This window comes from Myotis daubentonii, chromosome 14 (assembly GCF_963259705.1).
Source record: "Myotis daubentonii chromosome 14, mMyoDau2.1, whole genome shotgun sequence".
NCBI lineage: Eukaryota > Metazoa > Chordata > Mammalia > Chiroptera > Vespertilionidae > Myotis > Myotis daubentonii.
This window is the reverse complement of record NC_081853.1, coordinates 51,693,890-51,720,047: the sequence shown is the minus strand read 5'-3', so window position 1 is coordinate 51,720,047 and position 26,158 is coordinate 51,693,890. Positions and strand designations below refer to the sequence as shown.

The 26,158-nt window shown below is 50.9% G+C and overlaps 1 protein-coding gene across 4 annotated transcripts in view; it reads right to left on the bottom strand.

The window, feature by feature from the left end:
• CTDSPL (CTD small phosphatase like) overlaps positions 1-26,158 on the bottom strand; it is a 103,528-nt gene that overhangs the window by 23,764 nt on the left and 53,606 nt on the right. For 2 of the 4 annotated variants that reach the window (XM_059664394.1, XM_059664396.1), the window contains exons 1-2: positions 6,535-6,637; positions 5,287-5,441 (exon numbers count right to left, since the gene is read on the bottom strand). In XM_059664394.1, coding sequence (XP_059520377.1) covers positions 5,287-5,441; positions 6,535-6,622 — 243 coding nt within the window. In that variant the 5' untranslated portion in view covers positions 6,623-6,637. Of the gene's footprint in view, positions 1-5,286; positions 5,442-6,534; positions 6,638-26,158 lie in introns of those variants that run through there. The other 2 variants (XM_059664397.1, XM_059664395.1) reach the window with 1 other exon arrangement.

Below are 26,158 nucleotides of genomic sequence, written 5' to 3'. Positions count from 1 at the left end.
CATTATATCTTGTTTTATAGTTACCGTAATGGGCTTAGGGTCACATGAGTAGGAATCGGTATGGCGAGGACACAAGCTAAGCCCCACATTCTTAGCCACCACATTACTGTCTCAGTTCGGTGTTTAACCCGTAGGAACGAGGCATGTTACCTCTGAGTGAAAACTGCAAGAGCCAGTGTGAGCACCATCCTCCCTTTTCCCTGCTGTGGCAATCGTGGAAGCAGAGATGGGCCTGCCTCCGTCTAGGTCCATGACTGAGGATCAGATAGCGTAATACAATCCAATAATGATAGTTATTAGTCACGGGAGGCTATCGAGCACATAAAATGTGGCTGGTTCAAATCAAGATGTGCTATAAATGTAATGTGCACCAGATTTTGAAGGACTATAAGATAAAGAAATGTAAATTTTGTCTCACTGATAATATTTTCTATTAATTACATGTTAAAATTATATTTTGACTATACTGTGTTAAATAAAATATATTATTAAAATTAATTTATCTTGCCCCGGCCGGTTTGGCTCCGTGGATAGTGTCGGCCTGCGGACTGAAAGGTTCCAGGTTCGATTCCAGTCAAGAGCACATGCCTGGGTTTAGGGCTCGATCCCCAATAGGGGGCGTGCAGGAGGCAGCCAATCAATGATTCTCTCTCATCATTGATGTTTCTAGCTCTCTCTCTTTCTCCCTTCATCTCTGAAATCAATAAAAAATATATTAAAAAATAAAATAAAAAAGAAACAGAACCTTAAAAAATTTAATTTATCTTAAAAATATTTTGGCCTGGCTGATGTGGCTCAGTGGTTGAGCATTGACCTGTGAATCAGGAGGTCATGGTTTAATTCCTGGTCAGGGCACATGCCTCGGTTGCGGGCTCAATCCCCAGTAAGGGGCGTGAAGGAGGCAGTCAATCAATGATTCTCTCTCATCACTGATGTTTCTATCCCTCTCTCCCCCTCCCTTCCTCACTCTGAAATCAATTTATATATATACTGGAGGCCGATGCATGAAATTTGTTCAAGGGGCTGAGCCCTCGCAGCCACGGTGGCTTGCCTTGGCCCTCGCAGCCCTGGCTTCATCCGGAAGGTCGTTTGGCTGTCTGGTTTAACTAGCATATTATGCTTTTGTTATTATAGATATGTATATATAATTTTTTAAAATGGGGCTACTAGACAAATTTAAATTATATGTGGCTCACATATTTTTATTGAATTGTGCCAGAGCAGAAGGCCCAGCTATTCCATAATAAACATGCAGAATGAGAGAAAAAACAATTTTTTTTATTATTTTAAGCCTCTGGGGTTTGGGGGGAGGTTACTGCAGCATAACTGAACCCTCACTGACTAGTAAGTACATCTACTTGGTAGTCACTCCTTTTTTCTCTTTTGTGAAAAGAGCTCCAATTTTGCTTGTCTAAATTCTTTTTGCTGGGCCCCAGCCGGTTTGGCTCAGTGGACAGAGCACTGGCCTGCAGACTGAAGGGTTCCAGGTTCGATTCTGGTCAAGAGCACATGCCCCGGTTTCAAGTTCGATCCACAGTAGGGGGTGTGCAGGAGGCAGCCCATCAATGATTCTCTCCTATCGTTGATGCTTCTCTCTCTCTCTCCCTCTCCCTTCTTCTCTGAAATCAATAAAAATATATTAAAAAATAAATTCTTTTTGCTGGTCTAAATTCTCCCCCCTTCGGGCCTCCCTTGCTGCTGGAGGGTGGCCACATGACAACATTCTGGCCCATCAGACCCAGCAGAAGTCTCCTGGGCTTTTCTGTGAAAGCTGTTACCTTCCATAAAAGGGACAGACATGGCGAGACGACTCCTCCCTCTGCTTTTCCTCTCAATGTGGATATGATGGCTGGAGCTCGTGCTTTGAGATAACGAGCAACAAGCAGGAGGGTAAAGGCAAACATGCCAAGGACGGTGGAACAGAAAGACGAAAAGACAAAAGGACAGACAGAGTGAGGGTCCCGGATGGCCTCATCAGGCACTTACACTAACTGGAGCAGTGACCAGCCTCAGGCCTTTTATCTGACAAAAACAGTCCCCTATCTGTCTAAGCGATTATTTGTCAGTTTTCTTTTACGTGCTGCCCAAATCATTCCCATCTGATATAGGTATATTCTTGGAAACATTCTGCAGAATTTTTCAAGCCCACCTGATATAGTCTTGGTCTGTCATCAGGAGAATTTGGTTTGTTAAACTTGGTTTTATACCTACGCTTTATGTCAGGTTTACTATTTGTTATGTTTTTGCTTCCTTTTCCCTTTCCTTAATTTTGATGGCTTGTTCACATTTCTGTTTATTGCTCCTGTCACTCTCAGTGAACTTTGAGGATCTATTTTCTAATTGCGCTACTTGTTAGATTAGTTCTGTTCCCAATAGTTACCTTTATTCCTACATTTTCTATAATCATCTTTATATATAAAAGCCTGAGCGACCAAACGACCGAACGATTGGTCGACCAGTCGCTATGACAAGCACTGACCACCAGGAGACAGACCCTCAACGCACAGGATCGGGCTCCCTCCTGTCTGGATTGGGCCTGCGGGGATCGGGCCGAAACCGGCTACTGACATTCCCCGAGGGGTCCCGGATTGGAGAGCGCACAGGAGGCCAAGGGACCCTACTGGTGCATGAATCCGTGCACCAGGCCTCTAGTACTGTAATAACATCAGTCTCATCCAGATCTGTTTTGCTCCCCTCTCTGAATCATGGTACGCCTGAAATGAAATGTCTATCTTTTTCCTTCATAGATGATAATCTTGACCACATATAGAATTTTTGGTTTATAATTCTTTTCTCTCAGTAGCTTGTAAACACTTTTCATAGTCTTGTGGCTTTCAGTGTTGCTGAGAAGTCTAGCATGTATCTAGGCCTGTGTTCCCTCACCTGCCCCCACTAACCTTCCTTTTAATCTGCAAACTAAAATTATTTTTACCTCAAGAAAAATTTCTTCTATTACTTTTTCTCTTTCTGCAAGTCCTATTATTTGCACGTTAGGTCTCCTAGATGGCCCCTCCAGCCTCCCCAATTACCATCTCTGTGTTTCTGGTCTGAATCGTAAGACATTTCTTCCATTTGCTCTCCCAGAACATTAATTCAGTTCTCAGCAGTGACCATTCTCATTCTCCCTTTTTTCTCGGTTTGTTTACTGAATTTTTATATTTAGAAATCATGGGATGTTTTTTAAGTTCTAAAAGTTACTTTTGCACTTAAGATTCAGTCCCTGAAATGTCATTTCCTGAGTTTCTGTTAAAGTTCTCTTCTATTTCGTCCATTAGTTTTTCCTCAGTAGGAGTCTCAGAGTCTAATTTTTCAACCTGGACTTTCTCAGCAGGGGCAAATGAGGGAGCACCCCAAGGCCAGCAAGGACTGATGCTTCCATGCTCCAGCAAAGCCCAAACTGACAAACCACAGAGAGATGAAGACAGACCCTGCACCACGGGGCTCATCCAGGGCACAAGAAGTGCGAGCAATTCAGCTCATCAGTACAGCCCCTTCAAGGATTGCGCACACACAGTGGGGCCCCCAGGCTCCTGCTGGGTGGCTGACCTCACAGGACTATACAGTTTATGTCATTGTTCTAGGACTCCAAAGGAGGTGAGCAATTTCCCCTGTTGGTGGTCCCTGCTTCTCACTGAGTACCAGAGAGAATGAGTCCCATGCCTGCTCTTTCCCCTGGAGATGTCAGGAAAACTGGAGGTGTTAATGCACTTCCCAGGCCTTCGTGTAGGCTCGCCTGGGTTTATTCAAACAGGGAATTTAAATGGTCAGAGCCATGAGCTCCGGCTGTCATCTTCCCAGAATCCCCTTCCTTACATTCACATGCATTTAAAAAATAACACATTTTCTAATCACAAAAATTAATTTAAGCTTATTCTGTGAGAACTGGGAAAAGAAAAAAAAGAAAAGAAATAAAACACAGAAGAGAAGAGCAAATCCTATATGTAATTCCACCAGACTGAGAGAACTTCTTCGTATGTTGGCATACATCATTCTAGCCTTATAAATGCCTTTGTGTGCATATGACTGGGTACATAGCTATAAATACAGTCACCTACTATATTTTAGCCTTTTTTCTGAAGTGATATATTGTGAACATTTCCCTGTATCAGTAATATTTATGAGACGTCATTTTTTAATAGCCGTATGCTATTTGATTGTATGGTTACTTATAGATCTTTCATTGTCTACTGCTGATCGTTAGGTTGCTTACAATGTTGCAATATTATAATGTATGGATCATATCGTGTGTTCTTTACACATCTACAATTATGTCCATAAGCTGGAGTTGCCTAGGGGAACACACAGGCATATCTTTAAGGTTTTTAAGATCAGACCCCAAATTTCCCCCCAGAAAGGTGTAATCAGTGAACACTCCTACCAGTAACCAATTTATATCCTCTACCCGCCCTCTTCCCACCCCTACACCAAACCCGAACATTATCTTTAAAAATATCTTTGACAATGGAAAAGGATCTCATTTAATTTGTATTTCTTTGATTGCTGGCCATATTGAAACATATTTTGCTTATTGACCAACAGTACTACTTATTTGGTGACATACCTGCTCATGTCCTTTGCTCATGTGATTTGGGACGTAAAGGTTGAAGACTTCTGTGCCCTCAGGCTTGACTGTCTCCACCATGAGCACTCCCCTTTGCCTCCCTCAGTGATTTTTACCCCGAACTTCTCTTTTGACTGAATTGATACTGTAACCTGTTTTCATTTTGCTTATACTTGTGGGATTGTTTTTGGCTCATCCTTTTACTTTTCATTATTCTGAGTTACTTTGTTTTGAATATGTCTGTAGACAGCATGTGGGGAGAATCTGTTTGTTCTTTTTTTTTTTTTTACCTACGGTGACAATCGTTTATGTGCTACCTATAAAAGAATATTTAACAACTATGTTTGTTATTAAACAAGGTAGTGAAATCCACTTATATTTATTCTCGGCGCTTTCCCATGACTCGGTTTCTCCTCTTGTCTTTCCATTTCTCTGTCTGCTCATCGTCCTTTAACTCTCCATTCATACATTCAACCAAGAATGTTATAAAAACGTGCACTGACGCTTACAGCTCTCTTCAAATACACTCTTCAGTTGCTACATGGGAACGACTGAGATATCCTTTAACAAAAGAGACGATGTTTTTGGTAACTTCGAATCTTTAAGTAAACGGCTACCCCCGCACCGCGCTAGGCTCTTAGGAAGGGCGTCTGTCCAGGATGTGACCGACAGGCAGCCGCGCGGTTTGGCGGGGTGCACGGGGTGCACGGTCCCGCAGCACTGACCTTGGGCGGCCCGCCGTTCTCCTCCACCAGCGGGGGCAGCACACCGGGGCTGCTGGCGGGCGGGGCCTCCACATTGTAGTCCCGGAAGCAGCAGAAGAAGGAGCTGAGGACGCTGCGGTGCCTCTGCTTCTTCAAGCTGACGTTGCAATGGGAAGCTGGAAGGAGAAAACAGCACGCTGTGGCCCAGGGCAGCACCACTCGCAGCCGGGATGCACCGTGCCAACGCCCGTGTGCATGGCCCCCGCCCCAGCCCGCCTCCGGCCCCAGGACCGGGAGACCTGCTCAGGACAAACAGGCGAGGGGCCCCAGGAAGTTAAGCTCAGGGATTGTTATTCGGCGGCGTGTGAATCCTAGAAGGCCAGCTGCTCGGTGGAGTCCAGTCCTGCTGGCTGGACAGAATTCCTCGGGCCTCAGCCCAGCGGGGGCTGCTTGCTCATGACGTGACCCGTGCTTGGGGTCAGGCACCATCTGCACTGCTGGACCCGCCGAGCAAGTCTCCTGACCCTGCACCAAGCACTCCTTCCAAACAAAGGCCCTTTAAGGCTCTGAGCAGCGAGGGGGACCCAGAGCCACTTTGCAACTAGGGTCTTCGCTACTCCCCGCTCACCATGGAAACGACTCATTTCATGGGTTAAGAAATAACACGAAGGAGCCCCTTCCTCAACTCTGATGGGAAACTGACCGGAGCCTGGACTCACACAGCTCAGGGCTGAAGGCTTTGATTATGCTTAAAACACACATTGCAGGAAACCTGGGGCAGAGACCCCGTGCTCTGGCCCGAGCAGGGCTGGCCCGGGTGGGTTTTGGGCCCTGGCCGGGCCTGGACCAATGCTCTGGAGGGAGTGATGGAGCCTTTCTGTTATCCTGGGTGCAAGACAAGCGGCCCCACGCCAGCAATAGAAAGCACACATTAGCACAGAGGAAAAACGCCTCAGGGAGGAAACGGACGACTTGGAGGGCAGGGGGCCTTTGCCTGGGAACGCAGCCAGGACTGTCCCCCCACATACCCCGTCGGGTGGGTCAGCAGTGCTCTGGAAAGAGGCTGCAGGCAAAGGGATATGCTCAGGGTTAATGGGAAAATCATCAATGTGGGAAATGATCTAAGTCCACGCGATCACCGTTGGAGTTTCTCTCTCCCAAAAAAACAATTCTGGCACGAATCCTATTTTTGAACACTTGAGGGAAGCGTATAGCACCTTCCCCCTCAAGAGACTGCAAAACCTTTGCTAAAAGTCTTGGGGTACTTACTCTCTTGCTGGTAGCAAAAGCAAGTGTGTTCGCACGGAATTTCTGAAAAAGGATGGGAAAGCTGTTTTGCCAGCAACTCTATAGGCATGGATGGGTCTCTAGCCTGCGTTTGGGCAAATGGCCCAGTCAGTGTGCATTTAAGACCCTTATTCACTAACAATGAGCTTCAGAACCATCAATCCCTGGGAAAGCTGGCTGTTTTATCTTCCCTGTGAGTCTCTGAGCGCAGGTCCCAGGTACCATTTCAGGCCCCACACGCCAGGCCAGACGAGGCCACCGGACCCAGAGTTCAAGCTAGCAGCAGTGGTGGGAAGCGATACTGACCACTGCTTACCGAGGACCAGCCGTCTAAATTCCTTCCAGTCCTTTACGACCCGCATCTCCTGTAGTCCTCCCAGCTACCCTAGGAGATAGGGTCATTGCTTCTGTATCGGTGCCGAGAAAACCCAACCAGTAATTGCGTGTGCCGGGACTCGAACCCAAGTGGGCCTGTTCCCGAAGTGTGTGCTTTCTCCGTGTGCCATGCTGAAGACAACCTTGAAACAACGTAGGTAAGATTAAGAAGGAGAGAAAAAGGCCAAATGGAGAGAAAACTACTGCAATAAACTCACACTGAAGGTAAATGATTAAACTGTTTTGTTGTTACAGTGGGTGTTTTTGTTTTTGTGCCACACTCAAGCACTTTACTCAGAGAAGCAAACAACACTCTTCTGCTCTGGCCGGCGTTGCTCAATGGCTAGAGCATCAGCTCATGCACTGAAGGGTCATGGGTTCGATTCCTGGTCAGGGCACATGCCCAGGTTGTGGATTCGATCCCTGGTCGGGATGCGTGTGAAAGGCAACCGATGGATGTTTCTCAGATCAATGTTTCTCTCTCTCTCTCTCTCTCTCTCTCTCTCTCTCTCTCTCTCTCTCTCTCATCAATGAAAAACTATCCTGGGGTAAGGATTAAAAACAAAAATCAAAACACAACTCTCTCTCCTCTGAACGACAACACATTTCCCTGCAAGGAAACAAGCTATTTGTTCATGTCTCAGAGACAGTGAGCAGGTAATACCCAGGTTGGGCAGTAAACAGCTCTGCAAGAGGCACCTTCCCTGATTCTATGTTCCTCCTCTGAGATCACATACATCAACCTATAATAACTAACTAACTAACAAACTTATATGCAAAAAACCCAAAAAATCCCCCCTAAACCTGGAGCCAGCGAGCTGCTTATAATTCCCACCATCTGATTACTTAGCCTGTAGAGGCTATAAATAGCCCGCGAGAGTCACTAAATGAGGTTGAGTCACTTGGGAGCCCATCACCCCAGATGGGGAAATGGCAGCCTCTCAGGTCCTCCCTTCTCTGCAGGAAGCAGTGGAGCGGCCCAAGCCGCCTCACTCCCACGCCTGCGGCAGGCCCAGGCCTCTTCCCGCTAACTGTCCCAGGGCCTGCAGGAGCTCCGGGAGGCCGGGGCTTTCTAAGTTTCCAGTCCCTCTTGGATGGGTCCGGTGCTCTCGAAATCAGGCCAGCGGGAAATGGATGGGTTTCCTCAGGGCCAGCACTGGCCTCACCCCACCCCCAGTGCTCACCTGTTCCTAAAAGGGCTCAAGATATGGGACTGGAATGTAACCACCCTACTGCCTCCCACCCCAGCAGCTGCCTCTCCTCCAGCTAGAATCTGGTGGAAAGGTTTTGCTTGAAACATGATATTTAAAAATATATGTATATTTTTATTGATTTCAGAGAGGAAGGGAGAGGGAGAGAGAGGCAGAAACATCAACGATGAGAGAGGATCATGGATCGGCTGCCTCCTGCACGCCCCCTACTGGGGATCTAGCCCACAACCTGGGCATGTGCCCTGACTTGGAATTGAAACATGACCTCCTGCTTCATAGGTCGACACTCAACTACTGAGTCACGCCGGCGGGGCGATACATGATATCAAAGTCCATAGTTTAATGGAGACATGTTTATAACATTAGATCAGAAAAGCTCGATAAATAATTGTGTATCTGGCTGGATTAGAACTGTACAAAAAAAAAAAAATGAAAAGAGAGCTAAGTAAGATCGGCAAAACCATGTCAAAAGGTGAACAGCCATCATCCGGCGATGGGTGCTCCCATTTCTTCCTTCTGTGTTTCCCCAGCGTGGTGCGGCAGTCATGTGTTACCCTAACGCCGGGAGAGCAAGCTCGCCTGTTACGCTCGGCAGCTCGGTGATGCTCAGGAGAAAGCGTATCTACTTCCAAATCCGAACTTCAGACTTATTCCTATGCTTTTCCACTCCATGCCCGTGAGGCCCACACCGGGCAACAGCTGTGTTGCTGACAGCCTTGCGGGGAGTAAATGTCGCTACCGTCACGGCCCCTACCCCCTGGGCCGTGATGATCTCCAACCCTCCAGCCTCAAAACCAGAGGGGGCCCACGTGAAAAGAAGGCACCCGAGACGTGTCCTCCCCCAGCAGAAGGCTCCCACCGGCGTCCTCATCCGGCAGCCCCAGCCGACCCGCCGCCCGCCCTGTGCACACAAATGGCGTCCAGCTTCTTTGCTTGTAATCAGGACTCGGCCTCTCACCACCTTTCTTCGCTCCCTTCAATGTTCCCACTGATAACGCGCATAGGAGAGAGGTCTCCGGGTGGCTCGGGTAGCCAGGAACAAGTCTTTCTCAGGGCTGTGACAGCAGGATATTCAAGAGAGTTTAATGAACACACCTTCCTGTTAGGTGGGCTTTAAGACTCCTTTGGAGGCGTAGAGGAAGGGGTAGCAACCCTGAACGTCGGTCTAAAACATGACATAAAGACTTCGTTTTTAAAAAAGTCAGACTTTTAGGAAGAAAAAGTCATCGAAAATCATTCCCAAGTTTCCTGCTTTCCCCCATCACCTTCCCACTCGTATCCACACCCATCCCTGCCCACCTCACTCCCGTTTCCTCCCTGGGATCACACTGACATCCCACCTCCCACTCCTTCTGTCCTCACATCCCCTCTTCTCAGAACATTCCTGTCCTTCGGGGGCTGGCTCCAAGCCCCCTGTTGGTGGAGGCCCACTCCAGCCGAAGGAACTTGTTCCTTGGCCACTGAATTTCTACATGAATGTGTGCATGTCTGAGATATACATATTTTTAAAGAATATGTTATCTTAATATTGATTTTTAGAGAGATAGAGAGAGAAAGGGAGAGGGAGAGACAGACACAATGATGAGAGAGAAACATCAATCAGCTGCCTTCCTGTATGCCCACTACTGGGATCAAGCCCGCAACCCGGCCATGTGCCCTGACCAGGAATCGAACCGGCGACCTCCTGGTTCATGGGTGGACGCTCAATCACTGAGCTATACCACCTGGGCTGAGATATGTCTTCAGCTCATTCCTCTTTCTTAACTTCCAGGCCACCCATCTCCTAGTCTAAAAATCTACCCTTCCCCCTTTCATTGAGTTGTCTGATATCCTTACCAGCTCTTAAGTCTGTCCTCAACAATTCCCCGCCCCTGGTAGATCCCAGCTGAAGCCCTCACCATTTTGTCCCTGGGCAACTACCATAGCTTTTCGACTCGTTTTCTTGCTGATGTTGTACCTTATAATCAATTATCGACGTGATCCACCGAGGGAAAGCCCAACAAGTGGACAGACTGGTCATTCTGAGCGTGGGCTCGAAGTCAGCCTGCTTAGGTGGAGAATGCTGGCTTGGCCAGCAACAGTACAGGACCTAGGTGAAGTTACGGGACTTCCTTGTGCTTCGGTTTCCTTATCTGTAAAAATGGGGGTAATCAAGGCAAGTATAGGCAATTGTGAGAATGAAATGAGTCCTTCCGCAGCGGTTCTCAACCTGTGGGTCGCGACCCCTTTGGCGGTCGAACGACCCTTTCACAGGGGTCGCCTAAGACCATCCTGCGTATCAGATATTTACATGACGATTCATAACAGTAGCAACATTCCAGTTATGAAGTAGCAACGAAAATAATTTTATGGTTGGGTCACACCATGAGGAACTGTATTTAAAGGGCCAGAAGGTTGAGAACCACTGCATCTAAAGCATCAGAACAGTGTCTAGCACTGGGCAAGCACTTCTTACATGTTAGCTCTTGTTATTATCACTCGCCTCTTAAAAGCTTTCTCTCTTTAAAGGAGTGGGGGTTCTGAAACAAAGGCTGGATTCTGTGGGTACACACCTGGGAGGCCTAGCTTACTATAACAGACATCGGTTACATAAACTGTAACTTCGGAAGCAAAACCGGAAACAAATCTGGGAAAGTGATTCCACGGGATGGCTCTAACGACGGGAGAAAAGGGAAGGGTGAAGGGTCCGAATGAGTTCTGCTGGGGACTGCTACCTGCTTTCGTCTCACTGGGTTCCCTCTGGGGCTGCAGCTGACCCTCTCCCGGGCTGAGCTGAGCGCGGCGCCCGCCCAGTCTGCATCTGACCCGGGGCCTCCTGGCCCCTCGCTGGGCATCAAAAACGAGTGGCTCCCATGTGAGGTGAACCCCGTGAGGCACGCAGGAGGCGGACAGACCCAGCAGGGGCCTCGCCTGCAGGACCCCCGATGGGCCGTTAGACGCTGCGCTGGCAGTGAAGGCCTATCAGAAGGACCGCCCTTGTTCTCCTCCGGAGCCCTGCCCACGAAGACAAGCCCACGGCTGCTCCCCGCAGCCGCCCCTCTCTTCACGCAGACGGCTGGGCCACTGGCCCGGACACCCCATAGGCCGGCAGGAGCAGATGGGGTGACCCTCCGACGTAACTTTCTCCATTTCTCTGAGCAGGCCCGGGCGGGCAGAAAGCCGGGGGGGCGGGGGGGGGCGGGGTTGTGAAGAGCTGGAGATGCTGGGCCTGGGCCTCCGCCAGGCCTCCTGTGACCTTTGACACCTGCAGGGAATGTGACCCTGAGGTCAAACAGGCACGCAGCTCTTTTCCTGGACACCTCCTGGGAGCCAACGCTTCTCTCCTGGACCTGGCGTCCCTGCAGCCCAGCCAGGAAGACCCTGCTTCCCATTCACAGACATTCCCTCTCCTCCTCCGCCCAGGGCTGGGGCCTCCCTCCTCCAGCGCAGCAGGAGAGGGGCCGAGACAAGGCCTGCGAAGGGGGCGGCTCAAAGTGGAGGCGTCAGTTGTTGCCAATCCGAGTCCTCAGTCCCACAGGCGAGACGGGAAGCCTCCCAGATACTTCCCTGGTCTCTCCGGGAGCCGTGCTGGCCCAGGGGCCACCGCCAGGATCTTCAAAGCCCCCGCGAGGAGGGGGAACATAGGAGACATCTGACATTTCTGCCTGCCAGAGTCCATTACCCATCTTTCTGGTACAAGTGCCTCAACTTTCCTGGGGAATCGCTCTCACCCCACCAGCTTCCAGTCCCGGACCAAGGGCCGGATACTCAGAGCCACATGACCGGCTGAGGGATCTGCACATGACCCCACCCGGGCCCAGGAGAGCCTGCCCCAGCACGGATGCCCGTGCTGCTGGTAGAGCTGTTCTGTGCCTCTCGGTTTCCTAAGCTGGTAGGATGTAAGCCTGGAGCCCCTGGTGGCTGTCTTTGCCACCCAGTGAGAAGCCATGAGCATGAAGCCAAAAACTGAGGGGGCCCTAGCTGAGATAGGAGAGGGCCCGATCTCCGACAGCATCATCAGAGGACTTGGTTTCATTAAAATCAGACCCTCCATGCCCGGCTGGTGTGGCTAGTGGTGGAGCATCAGCCTATGAACCAGGAGGTCACGGTTCAATTCCTGGCCAGGGCCCATGCCCGGGTTGTGGGCTCGACTCCCAGGGTGGGGTGTGCAGGAGGCAGCTGATCCATTACTGTCTCTCATCATGGATGTTTCTATCTCTCCCTCCCTTTCCCTTCCTCTCTGAAATCAATAAAAACCTTAAAAAAAAAAAAATTAAGGGTGTCGCAAAGCAGGTTTATATCATCCCAGTAGAACATTAAAAATAAAAATACGACCTGTTCCAAGCACCGTTGTGGACAACAATGCTGTCAAGGCTACAAAACTGCACCCGGGAGTTTCCCCAGGCAGGGATCTTATCTCCCTTCACACGCGCGCGGGGGTGCCAGAGCCCCTCACAGCCCTGCAGCGGCCGTGCAGCTCAAGGGCAGTCACTACGGAATAAGCTAAACACCTTTTTCCGGGAGGAGGGGCGCGCCCTCCGAGGGCAGGGGTCCATGAATGCACCGTTTCTTCTCTCCTGGAATCGGGCTGCGATGTCTGGAATGCATCCCGGGGCCGTGGTTTGCGATGGGTGTCTAACAGGAAATTCTGGACAGTCTACGCATACATTACATTCCTTTCCCACCCCAGAGAGTGGTCAACAACCACAGCTTCCCTCTGTTTGGACAGCAGGGGGGTTGTTGAGGGCGGGGCGAGGCCAGGGCACAGGCTGCACACAGCTCAAAAGCAGATGTGGCCGCTGAGAACCCAAACATCCTTTTCTCCTAGAAAAAGGGCTCCGGCACCGAACGAGTCACCTTCCTGAGCTCTCCAGTCAGTCCCCGTTCCGTTTCTAAGCGATGCATTTCCCCAGGGAGTTCCACCCAGCGCTCTCCGAAAGAAAGGTGCCTCTGAAAGCGCCCTTTCTCACCGCAGCCTGAGCTGGCCCTGTTCCTCCAGCAGCGAGAAGTCTGGGGGTCGGGGTGAGGATGGGGGTGGGAGTGGGGAGCAGGGCTGGTGGCTAAAGGCGGCGCGGGAGGAGTTTCATTCTCACCTTCCCACGATGATAGGATACGGTTGCCCTGTTCACTGTAGGCTCGCAACAGCCCTCGTGAATGGAGCCTGGTGTGTGCGAGGCTCTTGACATAAATCGTCTCTGGCCTTCACAGTGTGCAGTGCCGATGTGACCTTTGACAACTGTCACACTTTTCTTTTTTTTTAAAAAAAATATTTTTATTGATTTCAGAGAGGAAGGGAGATGGAGAGACAGATAGAAACATCCATGATGAGAGAGAATCATTGATCGGCTGCCTCCTACTGGGGATCGAGTCCGCAACCCAGGCATGTGCCCTGACCGGGAATCGAACCATGACCTCCTGGTTCATAGGTCGACGCTCAACCACTGAGCCACCCCGGCTAGACGTGACCACCTTTCTGATGAGAAGACAGGGACTCGGAGTGCATACGACTATGCAGCAAGGGAGCTGGGTTCAAAGCCAGAGCCACGGGACTGCAGGGCTCCCAGCCACCTCACACCTCTTCCTGCGCCCCCCCCCCCCGCCCCGCCCCAGCACTCTTTGGGGTTGGGGTTTTATTTCCAGGGAGAAACTGTGAATATGGGGTTTTGCGCCACCTGCCTTCACTTCAAAGGCTACACTTTTGAAAACTCCAAAATGAACCAATGACATTCACGGCAGCCCTAAGCGATGGAACCGGACACCGTGGCTGTCCGTCCCACTGTGCCCCGAATGTGCCCAGGCCACCCAACTCTCTCTGGGAGCCCCTCTTCTGGGAACGCCCTTCCTCATCCTGGCACTTCCCGAGACCCTGGTGCCCGAGGTCACACCACTCCTACGCAGCAGGGCTGGGTATAAACCAGGTCTGTGCGAGCCGAGTGCGAGCCGAGAAGCCGAGCTCGTAAGGATCACTACGCAGGGCCTGTTTTTCACACCGAGGGCCCCAGGGAACGGAACAAAGGATTTAAACAGGTAATGCCCTTGGGAGGAAGTAAAGGTTAAAATTTAACACTCATCAAATAAGTGAGTGTTTGAACAATGAGGTCAGTTTTGTACCTATTAAGTGAGCAGAAGTGATAAAAATAAAAGCCTGCAGCCCACGGTGGTGGTAAGGCTCTGACGGCACAGGTCCATTCACACACACGGTGCCAGAACTCCGACGGGAACCATCCAGGTGAAAAGCAGGGGAGTGAGGTGCCAAAGAGCAGACAATCCGAATGTCCAGGGACCAGCCATGGTCAATGACATCAGGGCAGGGCCACCGGGCGGAATACGGTGCTGCCCCAAGAAATGACCGCGAGGAAGACACGTGGGGGAGTGTCCGTGGCCACGGCAGACGCCTTTGCATGTGCTTCTGGACAAGCTCTGGACGGTGGGCTCCAGGGACACGGGCTTGGAACCCGCCCTGTTCACACGTGAGTCCCCGAGACCTAGAAACACGCTGGTGCGAAACAGGCCTGTCCCAGCAGATGTTTACTGACTACGTGAATGAATGAAAGGAAGCAGAACCGTGAAAATGACTGATGCTTTACAAAGAAGCGGTTCCTGCGATTCCTCGAGAGAGAGCTCAGCCCAGGCAGCACCACCTGCCTGGGAACCCTTGCCCTGGAACCTGTGCTACCCACAGAGGGCCAGGCCCCTGATCTGCGGAACCTAGATTGCAGCTCCCTGCCATCCTTAGTGAAGATGGCACCCCCCTGACCCTAACCCTAACCCTATCCCTCAGTTTGGGGCCAGTGTGGCGGCAATGTAGTAATTGTGGTGACAGTGGTAGGAGGAGGTCAGGGGTCAAGGGCTAGGTCAGGCAGGGCCTCCAGGCCACTGGGAGCACTTGGGCTGTCCTCTGAGATAGGAAAGTTGCTCCACAAACGGCAGGCTTACAATAGAAATGAAATAAGGCTACTTGGGGCCAGAGTCAGGTGCTGTGGAGCGCCCCACCTGAGCACACTCCTGGCTTTGGAGAACTAGCGCCCCTACAGGAAGGATGCATGACCTCCACTTCTCCTCCCGTCTGTTACCAACCCCCCACCAGCCTCCACACATACGCCCCAGCCCTCCCACCCCCCAATCCTGCAATGCTCCCCACCCTCACCTGTCTGTCAGCACCTGCTCTCTTCCCAGGACCTGACACCTACTTTGCAAGACCCAGTGCAAAAGGGGAAATGCAGGCCCGCTTGTTCAAAAAGTAAGAATTTCAAGGTAGAAACAGAGCATTAAACCACGTGTGGGGAGGGGGAGGGGAGTCAGGGAGGAAAGAGAGCCTCTGCCCGGTGGCCCTGCCTATCCCTATTCTACCCAAGAAGGCCATGCAGGCCCCGCCCCCTCCCACACAGCCCTGGGTGCAGGTGGAGGGGACAGCAGCCCGCAGACCTTCTCCAAAGTGCTGACTGAGTCTGGGTGGAGGAGAAAGACCAGCCCGGGAACCAGTGCTGGGAGGGCAGCCTTTTAGAGCCAGGACGGCTCCCGCAGGGGCAAAGCCGACACTGGAAGAGCGGGCTAAACGGGAGTGTCTCCCGCGTGTGTCCTCTGCTCTGGGCATTGAGGGACAGAGACAAGACCGGACCCCGATGCCTGCCAACCTCCACCGTGTGTGGTCAAGGCTTCCCTTGAGCAGGGCGGTCCCCCAGGGGAAGTGGGACCACATGAGCCAGAGGGATGGGCTGAGGGCACATGGAGGGACACCTCTGAGAAAATGGAAAGCTGCAGAGGCAAGCAAGCAGCCAGTGAGTGTGAGGGGCAGCGAGGAGGCCACTGACGGGCAGAGGGGGCCCCGCCAGGTGAGAACAGAGGCGGGGGGGGGGGGCTTTAGCCTGAAGGCAGTGAGGGGGTGTCAGTGAAGGCTTTGAGGAGGGACAGGGAGTTGTCCGTCAGTGTGTGAAGGACAGAAGGCAGGTCGATCCTCATCGAAGCAGGGGTCACGCTGGTGAGGGAGGGGGCGGGAGCCTACCACAATGAGCTGGGTAGCAGCTTCCTACCTCGGCAGTGGTGTGCGCGGACGGACAGCCGTGAGAGGGTTCAGACGCACAGTTGCAAGCAAGCGACAACAAGTAGGAGAACTGCCCATCCCCGAGGCAGAGTTCTCTGGCAGGATGCCTCCGACCGCGTGCATCCCGCAGAAGTCCTAATTTTAGAAACCAGACTGGGACTTGTCTCACCAAAATAAACCCGGCCCCAAATATTTACTTTTATCATTATTTTTGCAGAGCGGAGGCAGGAAGATCAACAGGAGCCACGGGGCGTTTTGCACGATTCCCACCAGGGTCATGGCTTAGGGTGCCCACCGGCGCCCCTCACGGGAGACGCGGGCGAGGACCGGAGAAGGGAGTCTGTAGTGAAAGCAAACACTGCTGGCTCTGGGTGACTCGGACTGCTTCTCCGTCTCTCAGACATCCCTGGACTCCCCAACCCTTCCTCATTCCTTGTCCCCAGGGTCAAACAAGCCTTCCGACGGTGGGACAGCAAGCACAAGGGACAAAGGAGCCAATGGCAGGCCAGGAGGAACGTCCTTCCATCCTGTGGCAGGACACACAGGGCCCCTCTCTCTCTAGGCCGGACCAGGGAGACAGCGTCGGCACGAACTACAGCGCACTCGGAACTCTCACCGCAACTTCACACCAAGAAAACCTCACCGTGGACCGGTGTGAGCGCTACACCTGGCAGAAGGCCCCTTGTCCTTGTTCCCTGTGTTCAAACACAGAAACCCTTCCGTTCTGTTTTAAGGGAAGGGTAAAACACGAGAGCTTACGCTTCCCACGTCCCGATTCAAGCAGGCATCGGCTCTAAAGCACGCGGACACGTGTTTTCAGATCAATTCTGCCAATTTCATGAAATCATGTGTTTATATAGTTCCAACTATTGTCGTTTTCTGAGCGCCTCCAGGAGTGATTTAATACTATGTGGATGGTGTGTAGGTTTGTGTGTTGTTTCATGAACACGGAGAAAAGCCAGGAAGACGCAGAAGGCTTGTTTGTATTAACTGGCTGACAGTTTAATAATTCAGGTGGAAACACGCACATTCAAATGTCAGTGTCAACAGCCTATTGTTCTTAACTGTACACTGTGAAGTCCCATAACAGCATGACTTTATATGGAACTAGAGGCCCGGTGCATGAATCCGTGCACGAGTGGGGTCCGGCCGGCCCGCCCCGATGGGAGAGCCCATTGGGGACACCAGCGGGGGAGAGTGGAGGGGAGGAGGGGCCGTGGATGGTTGGCCCACTGGTCCCACCCCTGATTGGGGCCCGGATCAGGCTGGTTGGCTGCCACAGCGCATGTCATAACCACTAGTCGTGATGGTCTTTTTGCCGTTCTGGTCGCTGGGCTTTTATACATATATAGATGATTTGGTTATGTGTTCCTTTACCAGGAATTTTCCAGGGCATAAAACCTTTGCCAATGGAAAAATGTTAACAAAGAAACCTCTCTAAAGATGCATAAACCACAGATTTCAAAATAAATACCACACTCGGGGGATGGAACCTGGAATAAGAAGTTCCACGTGACCCTTCCCACACAGAGTTCCGCTCTGCCAACATTGGATATTTTAGGAACGCACTTGAACCATCGGCCGGGACGGGCAGTCCTCCGGAAGTCTTCGTGGCCTTTTCAGGGTTTTCCCAAAAGAGGACCTCGGGGCTCCTTTCTCCAGTTGGCGGCTTCAATGTCACGTCAAGAGCACCAGGAATGTGGACACCAAGTTCAGCTTTCCCCCTGTGTCCCTCACAATCAATCAGCTATCAGGCCCGGCTCTTCCCCCATCTGCTCAGCCACCATCTCGGCCCACGCTGCCACCCACCCTCCCCAAACCCAGGCAGCAGTCTGACTGGTGACAGTCTCTCCTCACCCACTCTTTCTCTTTAAAAAAAAAAGCCTTTATTCATTTTAGAGAGAGAGGGAGAGGGAGAGAGAGACAGAAACACTGATGAGAGAGAAACATCAACATCGACTGGCTGCCTTCTGCATGCCCCCTTGCTCCCCCCATCCCCCCAACGCCCACTGGAGATCGAGGTCCAAACCCGGCATGGGCCCTGACCGGGAATCGAACCAGTGACCTCTTGGTGATGGGACGATGCTCAACCACTGAGCCACACCAGCTGGGCCCACCCACTCGTTCAGAGTGATCTTTTCTCAAATGCAGGTGTGGTTCGGCCCCCTGCCTGCGTAGAGCCCCTCCCTGGCGTGGATCGGACTGTTGTCATGTTACACAAGGTAACACAGGGAAGTAAAGGATGCTTGTGGACTTACCCTTAGTGTCCACAGTGGACGCATTGCCCTGGCTTGTCCAATGCCCCCAGGCTGGCACGGTCCTGCCAGGCCTGAGGGCTCTGAGCCTGGGCTGGGCTGCAGCCTGGAAGGCAGCCCTCACAGGGAAACACACTTGAGTGCTTCTGGCCAGGAGCTGGCAAGGCCCTGGCGGGGAGCAGGCTGTGTTCACCGGCCCCACTTGCCAATCACTTGCCTGGGACCTGAAGGCAGTTTCCCATAGATGCCCTGTGGTAAAGAGTGACACGGCGCCCACGCCAGCCCATGCGGCCCGGTTGAACGCGGAACCCGAAAGACCCACATCTGCGAGGAAAAAGAGCAGCGATCTATTCAGTCAAGACTTTTCCGAGCAGAGGACGGAGCCTCTCCCAATGAGATAGAGCAACTGGAGTTCCCGGCCCGAGTCCTGCCCGAGACCCACTTTCACATTGGGGATGCAACAGGTCCCCGCGGCCCCTGCTTCAGGTCCCTCGGGACACTGCTCCCCAGACCGCGCAGGGTCACTCTGGGTCAGACCCGGGCCTTCATGCTCCACAGCCCTTCAAGCCCGCAGCTGGGGGCAGCATTCAGGGGTCAAACTCAGTTACCTATGGGGCGGCTAGATGTGGTGGCCCTCAGGCTCCTCCTCATGGTTCTCTATGGGGCTGACCAGGCTACCTCTCCTTCCCCCAGGAGCATCTGCATTCCCAAGACCTGGAAAAAGCCCTCCAGCACAACTGAACTTGGCAAAGACAAGGCCCAAGAGAAGAGGGTACAGAGAGGAGAAACAGGAGAAACAGGATGTCCAGCAGGACCAGGAGCTGTGATGGCCACTCTCTGACCGGGGCATGTCCCCTTACCACGGAGGTGAGGCCTCATCACAGTTCTACAGCAGCACGCAAGTTGCATACAGTGTGTGCGTGCGTGTGTGTGCATGTGTGTGCGTGTGAGTGCATGCGCGCGTGTGTGTGTGTGTGTGCGCGCACGCGAAGGGAGGTTGGGGCAGGGAAGAGGCTGGAACTGGGCTGAATTATTAGTTCCTCTTAAACCCAACTGAGCGAATCAGGCCCAAACACTTGGCCCCAGTCCACAGAGCACGTGAAATGCACATTAAAGCCCTCGTCACTGAGAGCACTGGGGGACACGGGTTAAAGGGGATGGGTGATCTTAACCCAGACACTGATCTCCCTCACTGCTCCTGCGACCCAGGAGGGGCCCTGGGGCAGGTGCTGATGGGGAACCCACTGTCCTGAGGACGGGAGCCCCGGACCCTCCCACCCGTCCCTGCCGAGCCTCCCTCAGCTGCAGGAGCTGCTAACGAACATTCCAGCTCTAGACACTGCAGCCTCCCACAGATTCCTCAGCTTCCCCAGGACCTGGTTTTGGGTTAGAAACTACCTACTGTCATTAAATAATCGCTCCTGGAAACGGTGCTCCAAACCACCCCTACGGCCTATCTCGGTTTGCACCTCACACTTCACTTTTAAAATAAAGGTTTCAGAGACCCCGTCCTCCTGCCATGTCCTGTTAGTCATCAGCTTGGGGCAAAATTCCAATCCTGTTTCCCAGAGAAAGGACAAGCTGAAGCTCTATCTTGAGGCTACTATTCTGAATGACCTAAGGTGAGGGGTCCCTATCTTTTCAAAAAATAAATATTTTTATTGATTTCAGAGAGGAAGAGAGATGGAGAGAGAGAGAGAGAGAGAGAGAGAGAGACGGAAATATCAAAGATGAAAGAGAATCATCAATTGACTGCCTCCTGCACGCCCCCTACTGGGGATCGAGCCAGCAACCCAGGCATGTGCCCTGACGGGAATCGAAAAGTGACCTATTGGTTCATAGGTCAATGCTCAACCACTGAGCCATACCAGCCAGGCGAGGGGGTCCTATCTTGGAACCGCCTCCTGAAAACAACCAAGATCCTCTGCTCGCGAGACTTCTAAGAGCACCTTCCCAAGTTCAGGAGTCCATGGTGAAGTGCCTTGTACAAAAAAAGCCTAATTTTCAAACTTTAAAATATAATGCGTATCCATGTTTTAAAAAGTAACTCATACAAGGACACCTAATGTAAAACACTAGAAGCTGAGAGGAACTGCTGAGTGTGTGTGTCTGTATATGTGTGTGAGCGTGTGTGTGTCTGTATATGTGTGTGTATCTGTATATGTGTGTGAGTGTGTGTGTCTGTATGTGCGTGTGTCTGTATATGTGTGTGAGCGTGTGTGTGTCTGTATGTGTATGAGTTTGTGTGTGTGTCTGTATATGTGTGTGTGCGCCTGTGTGTGAGCGTGTGTGTGTCTGTGTGTGTGTGTGTCTGTATATGTGTGTGAGTGTGTGTGTCTGTATGTGTGTGTGTCTGTATATGTGTGTAAGCGTGTGTGTCTGTATGTGTATGAGTTTGTGTGTGTGTCTGTATATGTGTGTGTCTGTGTGTGTGTCTGTATGTGTATGAGTGTGTGTGTGTCTGTATATGTGTGTGAGCATGTGTGTGTCTGTATATGTGTGTGCGCCTGTGTGTGAGTGTGTGTGTGTCTGTCTGTGTGTGAGTTTGTCTGTGTGTGTGTGTGTGTGTGTGTGTGTGTGTGTGTGTGTGAGGGTAGAGTTGATGGAGGGCAGGAAGAACTGTATCTGATCTACCTCGGTCCAAGAGAGGTTTTAGAGCCATCTGAAACCACTGATGTCACACATACTCTATCTTTTATAGTTTGTAAAATCTTTTTAATAACAAATATTCCTATTGACAGAAATCTTATTAAGTAAAGGTGTTCCTGCTACTCCCACAGTGTCCCTCAGTCTTCTACTCTTATCACTGTGCATCGAATAGGGCCCGTTTCCCCTTCCAGAGCCCTAGCCCGTGTGGCTGCTGGGTGGAGCACCGTCCCGTACGCCAAAAGTCTGCGGGTTTGATTTCTGGTCAGGGCACATGCCTCGGTTGCTGTTCGATCCCCGGTCAGGGTGCATAGGGGAGGCAACCCACCAATGCTTCTTTCTCACATCGATGTTTCTCTCTCTCCCTTCCTCTCTCTAAAAATCAATAAAAACATATCCTCAGGTGAGGACTACAAAAAAATGGGGCCTGCTTCTTGTGGGCAGCGAACTGCGTTTTCTTCAAGACTCTGACCAAGCTGATGGCAGAGGGCCCCGAGCACACGTGGTTCCTAATGTGTGTTTTTCCCAAGCTCCAGGAGCTCCACTTTATTTAAGACCCCACCCAGCTGATGCAGGAAGACAGAAGACAGCCCTACCACACGCAAGCAGACAATTGCTTAGTGTCACTGTGAAGCAAGGCAAGTTTTGGTCTATGCAGCATGTGATCAGATTAAATCAAGAGAACATGTCACGGGAGCACTATCGAGAGAACTGACTGATATAAAAATGGAATGTGCTGGAAGGACAGAACAAAACTACAGGGCCGCAGAACTGCGAGCCCGATGACACTCCGAGCGAGGCGCGGACACGTTCACGGGCGGGAGGGCTCCAGGAAATGCAAGAAGGTCTGGGAAATATTCCACAGGTGTCCCTGAAGGCAGCGAGTCAGTCTGAGGGCAGAGGCATGAAGCAACGACCAAGCACACAGCACCGGGGGCCTCAGGCACCGAGCCTGAGGAGACACAGGGCCTGTGAGAGCTGGCACCGGCCTTGGCTCGCTGGGCAGGAGTGCAAGGGGCTCTCACAAGTCGGATCTGGAGCAGTTCTCCAGGTCCTCAGTGAAGGCGCAGAGAAATGCTCACTGTCAGAACGGTTCGGGGAGGAGCGAGGCTGGACCTGCGCTCCCCAGGCCCACGCTCGGTTCTCTTCTTCAACGAAGCACGTACACATGTAACTGAGTGTATGAGGCTCATGTCCCTTCCGGGGCACCCTCTGCGTGCTCCCGGGGTCCTCCCTGCCCCTGCCTGTTCTGCCCCCCATCTCTCCTCACTTAGTACTTCCCCCGGGCCTTCCTTGAGCCCCCTCCTTACCTTGGAGGGCCCAGTTCCATGAAGCTTTCTGGAATTCTTCCCTAAAAACTCCAACCCACACTTCTCTTCCCAAAAACCTACCGTGCCTCTGGGCACCTGGCTCAGCCAGCTCTTTTCTCGAATTTCTGCTGTCGAACACAATGGCACTGAATTTTGTACTTGGCTCATTCGTGTCTTGTTCAACACGTATCGCCACTGCCTGGACAGTAAATCCAGGCTGAGCAAAGGAAAAGATGAAGATTTCATCACTTACAGCTTTCCTCTGAGCACAGAACTGCCCGGCACTTCCTTTATACCCCTTTGAAAGTTCTAAGTAAAAATTTGACGACTGAGTAACACGATGTACGAAATAGAAACATTCACTAGGGAAACCATGTCCGGTACACTGCGGTCTGGCATTTGCTGCCAGGCTACATCTCCAACTAGATGACATCAACCTAATAAGGCCTAAATTTATTCCTCTATATTCAGCTATAATTTAGGGCAATTTATCAGCGGATCACTTTCTGAATAATTACAGGGAGAACATCTCATGCTCTGGGGCAAAGGGTGTGCCATAAAATATGAAACAGGATATACACATGCTTTCTTACATTTCAGTTGTGTATAGACCAGAGTGGAAAATTCACTTTTCATGAGTAAAGTTATTCATACTCTGCTCATTTCTAACTTTTTTTTTTTTAAATCCTCACCCGAGGATATTTTTTCCATCGATTTTTAGAGAAAGTGGAAGGGAGAGGGCGAGACAGAGAGAAACGCCAATGTGTCATTTGGTTGCCTTCCACACGTACCCCCGACCAGGGCCGGGAGCCTGCAACCCGCGTACGTGTCCTTGATCAGACTCGAACCCAGGACCCTTCAGTCCGCAGGCCGACGTTCTATCCACTGAGCAAACCGGCTGGGGCCTAATTCCTAATCTGAAAAGCCACACTAATTTAAGTGTGAGCATGTATCTTCTCTGCAGTGGATTGTGAGCTCACGAGGAAAGGGATGAGGCCTTGCTCTGTCCCTCTTATGTCTGTCCTTCTGTCCTGTGCCCTTGCCTCCCCCAGGCACAGGACACAGGACCTCGGCGCTCAGTACGTCCGCTGAACAAGCGATGTGTGCACTGCCCAGTCAAGTCCACATTCTGTCCTTCTCACCTACAAAGCAACGGGCATCCGCACAGGGTCACGGGGAACCCCTCCATGGGATGGGGACACTAGACAGACGGGACTGGACAGGAATCATGGCATCTCAGTGGGGCAGAAAGCAGGCTACTCAGGCACACCCAAACTTCGCCTGTGATCTGTGGCACCCAGAAGGTTAATGCCTCTTTGCTGGGCCTCAGTTTCTCTAACTCTGATCTCATTGAGCACCACCTGTACGGATAGTTGCGTAGAACAAACGAGGTGGCTTTTGGGAAAGTGTTTTGTACACTAGAAAGCACTGTATAGCTTCCGAGGGCTGCCACATCCAGGTACCACAAGCTGGGTGGCTTAAAACAACAGAAATTTATTGCTGCCCGGCCGATGTGGCTCAGTGGTTGAGCATCGACCCATGAACCAGGTGATCACAGTTCGATTCCCTGTCGGGGCACGTGCCTGGGTTGAGGGCTGGATCCCCAGTGTGGTGTGTGCAGAAGGCAGCCGATCAATGATTTTTTCTCATCATTGGTGTTTCTATTCCTCTCTCTCCCTCTCCCTTCCTTTCTCTGAAGTCAATAAAATACATATTAAAATAAACCAAAACACTCTAAACTAACAGAAATTTCTTGTCTCACAGTTCTGAAGGCTAGAAGTCTGATATCAAGGTGGTGGCAAGGCCATGTGCCCTCTGAATCCTGTAGGGAGAATCCTTTGCCTCTTGAACTTCCTGTGCTTGCTGGCAATCCTTGGCCTGTAGATGCATCACTCCGATCCCTGCCTCCATCCTCACTCGGCCATCTTCTCTCTGTGTGCCTCGGTCTCTGTGTCTCTTCTCCTCTGATAAGGGCCACTATGACCTTATCTTAACTAATTACATCTGCACTGACCCCATTTCCAAATAAGGTCACACTCTGAGGTACTGGGGGTTAGGACTTCAACAGATCTTTGTGCAGGAAACAATTAATCCAAAGTAAGTGCCATGTTAATAAAAGCACCCCATTTAAAAACCAGTGAAGCCCTAACCGGTTTGGCTCAATGGACAGAGTGTTGGCCTGTGGACTCAAGGGTCCCAGGTTCGATTCCGGTCAAGCGCATGTACCTTGGTTGTGGGCACATCCCCAGTTAGGGGGTGTGCAGGAGGCAGCTGATCGATGTTTCTCTCTCATTGATGTTTCTAACTCTCTATCCCTCTCCCTTCCTCTCTGTAAAAAAATCAATAAAATATATTTAAAAAAATACACCAGTGAACCCATGAGAGACGAGGTCATTCAGACGATCTTTTCTGCTGAGAACAAGGAGAAAAGGTAGAAAAGTGTGCTTAAAGTTCTGCTTGAAGTGACGGGGAATGAGCAGGCGACAAAGAATAATGAGGGAGGCTAAGATGCAAGAGAAGGGAGGAATCTGGAGGGGAGAGCCTGGCGCCTGGGAACGCGCTTCCCAAGAATGCCTGCCATTTTTGGAAGCGCCAGCTGGGAGGCTGAGAGGGTGCACAGTACGGGGGACGGCCTGGGGAGCTGGGAAATTACAGGGGGAGCCCCACTCCTCAAATAAGAGGAAAGGCGAACCCCATGCAGGCCGGTTCTCACAGGTACAATCCCTGGAACTGGACCACAGTGACAACAGATTGCCGGTGCTCCGGGGCCTGCCAGAAATAGGCACATGCGGAGGCTCCCTGAAGGAAGACAGCATCAGCCAGGCCCTCAAGTTATTTCTGTGGGTTTTCATCTATGATGTCTTACACTCAGTCCACAATAACAAGGCCTATGAGGATATAAGACGGTATGAATGGATTCCAAGTAACACAACAGGCAACAGACACAGACCTACAAAGGCTAAAAACAAAGGTGTTATCAGACACCGAATTGAAAAAAAACACTATTCTTAATATGTTCAAGAGTTAAAAAGAGTAAGAAGTTTCTCAGAATACTAGAAACAAAACAGAACAAAAAGAACACACAGAAACTCTGAAACTTTAAAATAACTGAAATTAAGAATCGGTGGGCTTAACAATAGCTTAGACACAGCTTGAAGAGAAAATTAGTCAACTAAATGATAGGCCCAAAGAAAATATCTAGCTTGAAAATCAGAGACAAAAGGGTAGAAAATAATGATGAGAAGGTAAGAGATATAGGGGTTACAAAAAAAGAGGGTCTAATAGATATGCAATTAGGATTACAGGAGAGGAGGGAGAGAACTGGGCAGAAGAAATCACAGCCAAGAACTTTTCAAAACTGAAGAAAGACATCAAGCACAGATCTAAGATCTTAAATGGACGAACGCCACTCAGGATAACTAAAAAGAAAAGGGTACGTAGGCACAGTAAACTGCTGTGCACCAAAGACAAAGTGAAAATCTTCAAAGCAGCCAGAGGGAAAAAAAGACAGATTATCATCATCAAAGGAGTAACAATAAAATGGACAGTTAATTTCTCAACAAAAACACTGAAGGCCAAGAGACACTGGAATGCTGTCAAAGTGCTGAAAGAAAACATCCAACTGTTTAAAAAACAAAATACACCAATTTTAAACAAACTCTTAAGAAAGAAATAACACCAGCCATCCACACATCCTTCCAGAGAACAAAAACCATGGCACTTCCCAATCCATTTCAAGCAGAGCAAACACACGACCGAAGAGTAAAACCATAGGCGATCTTTGTCATG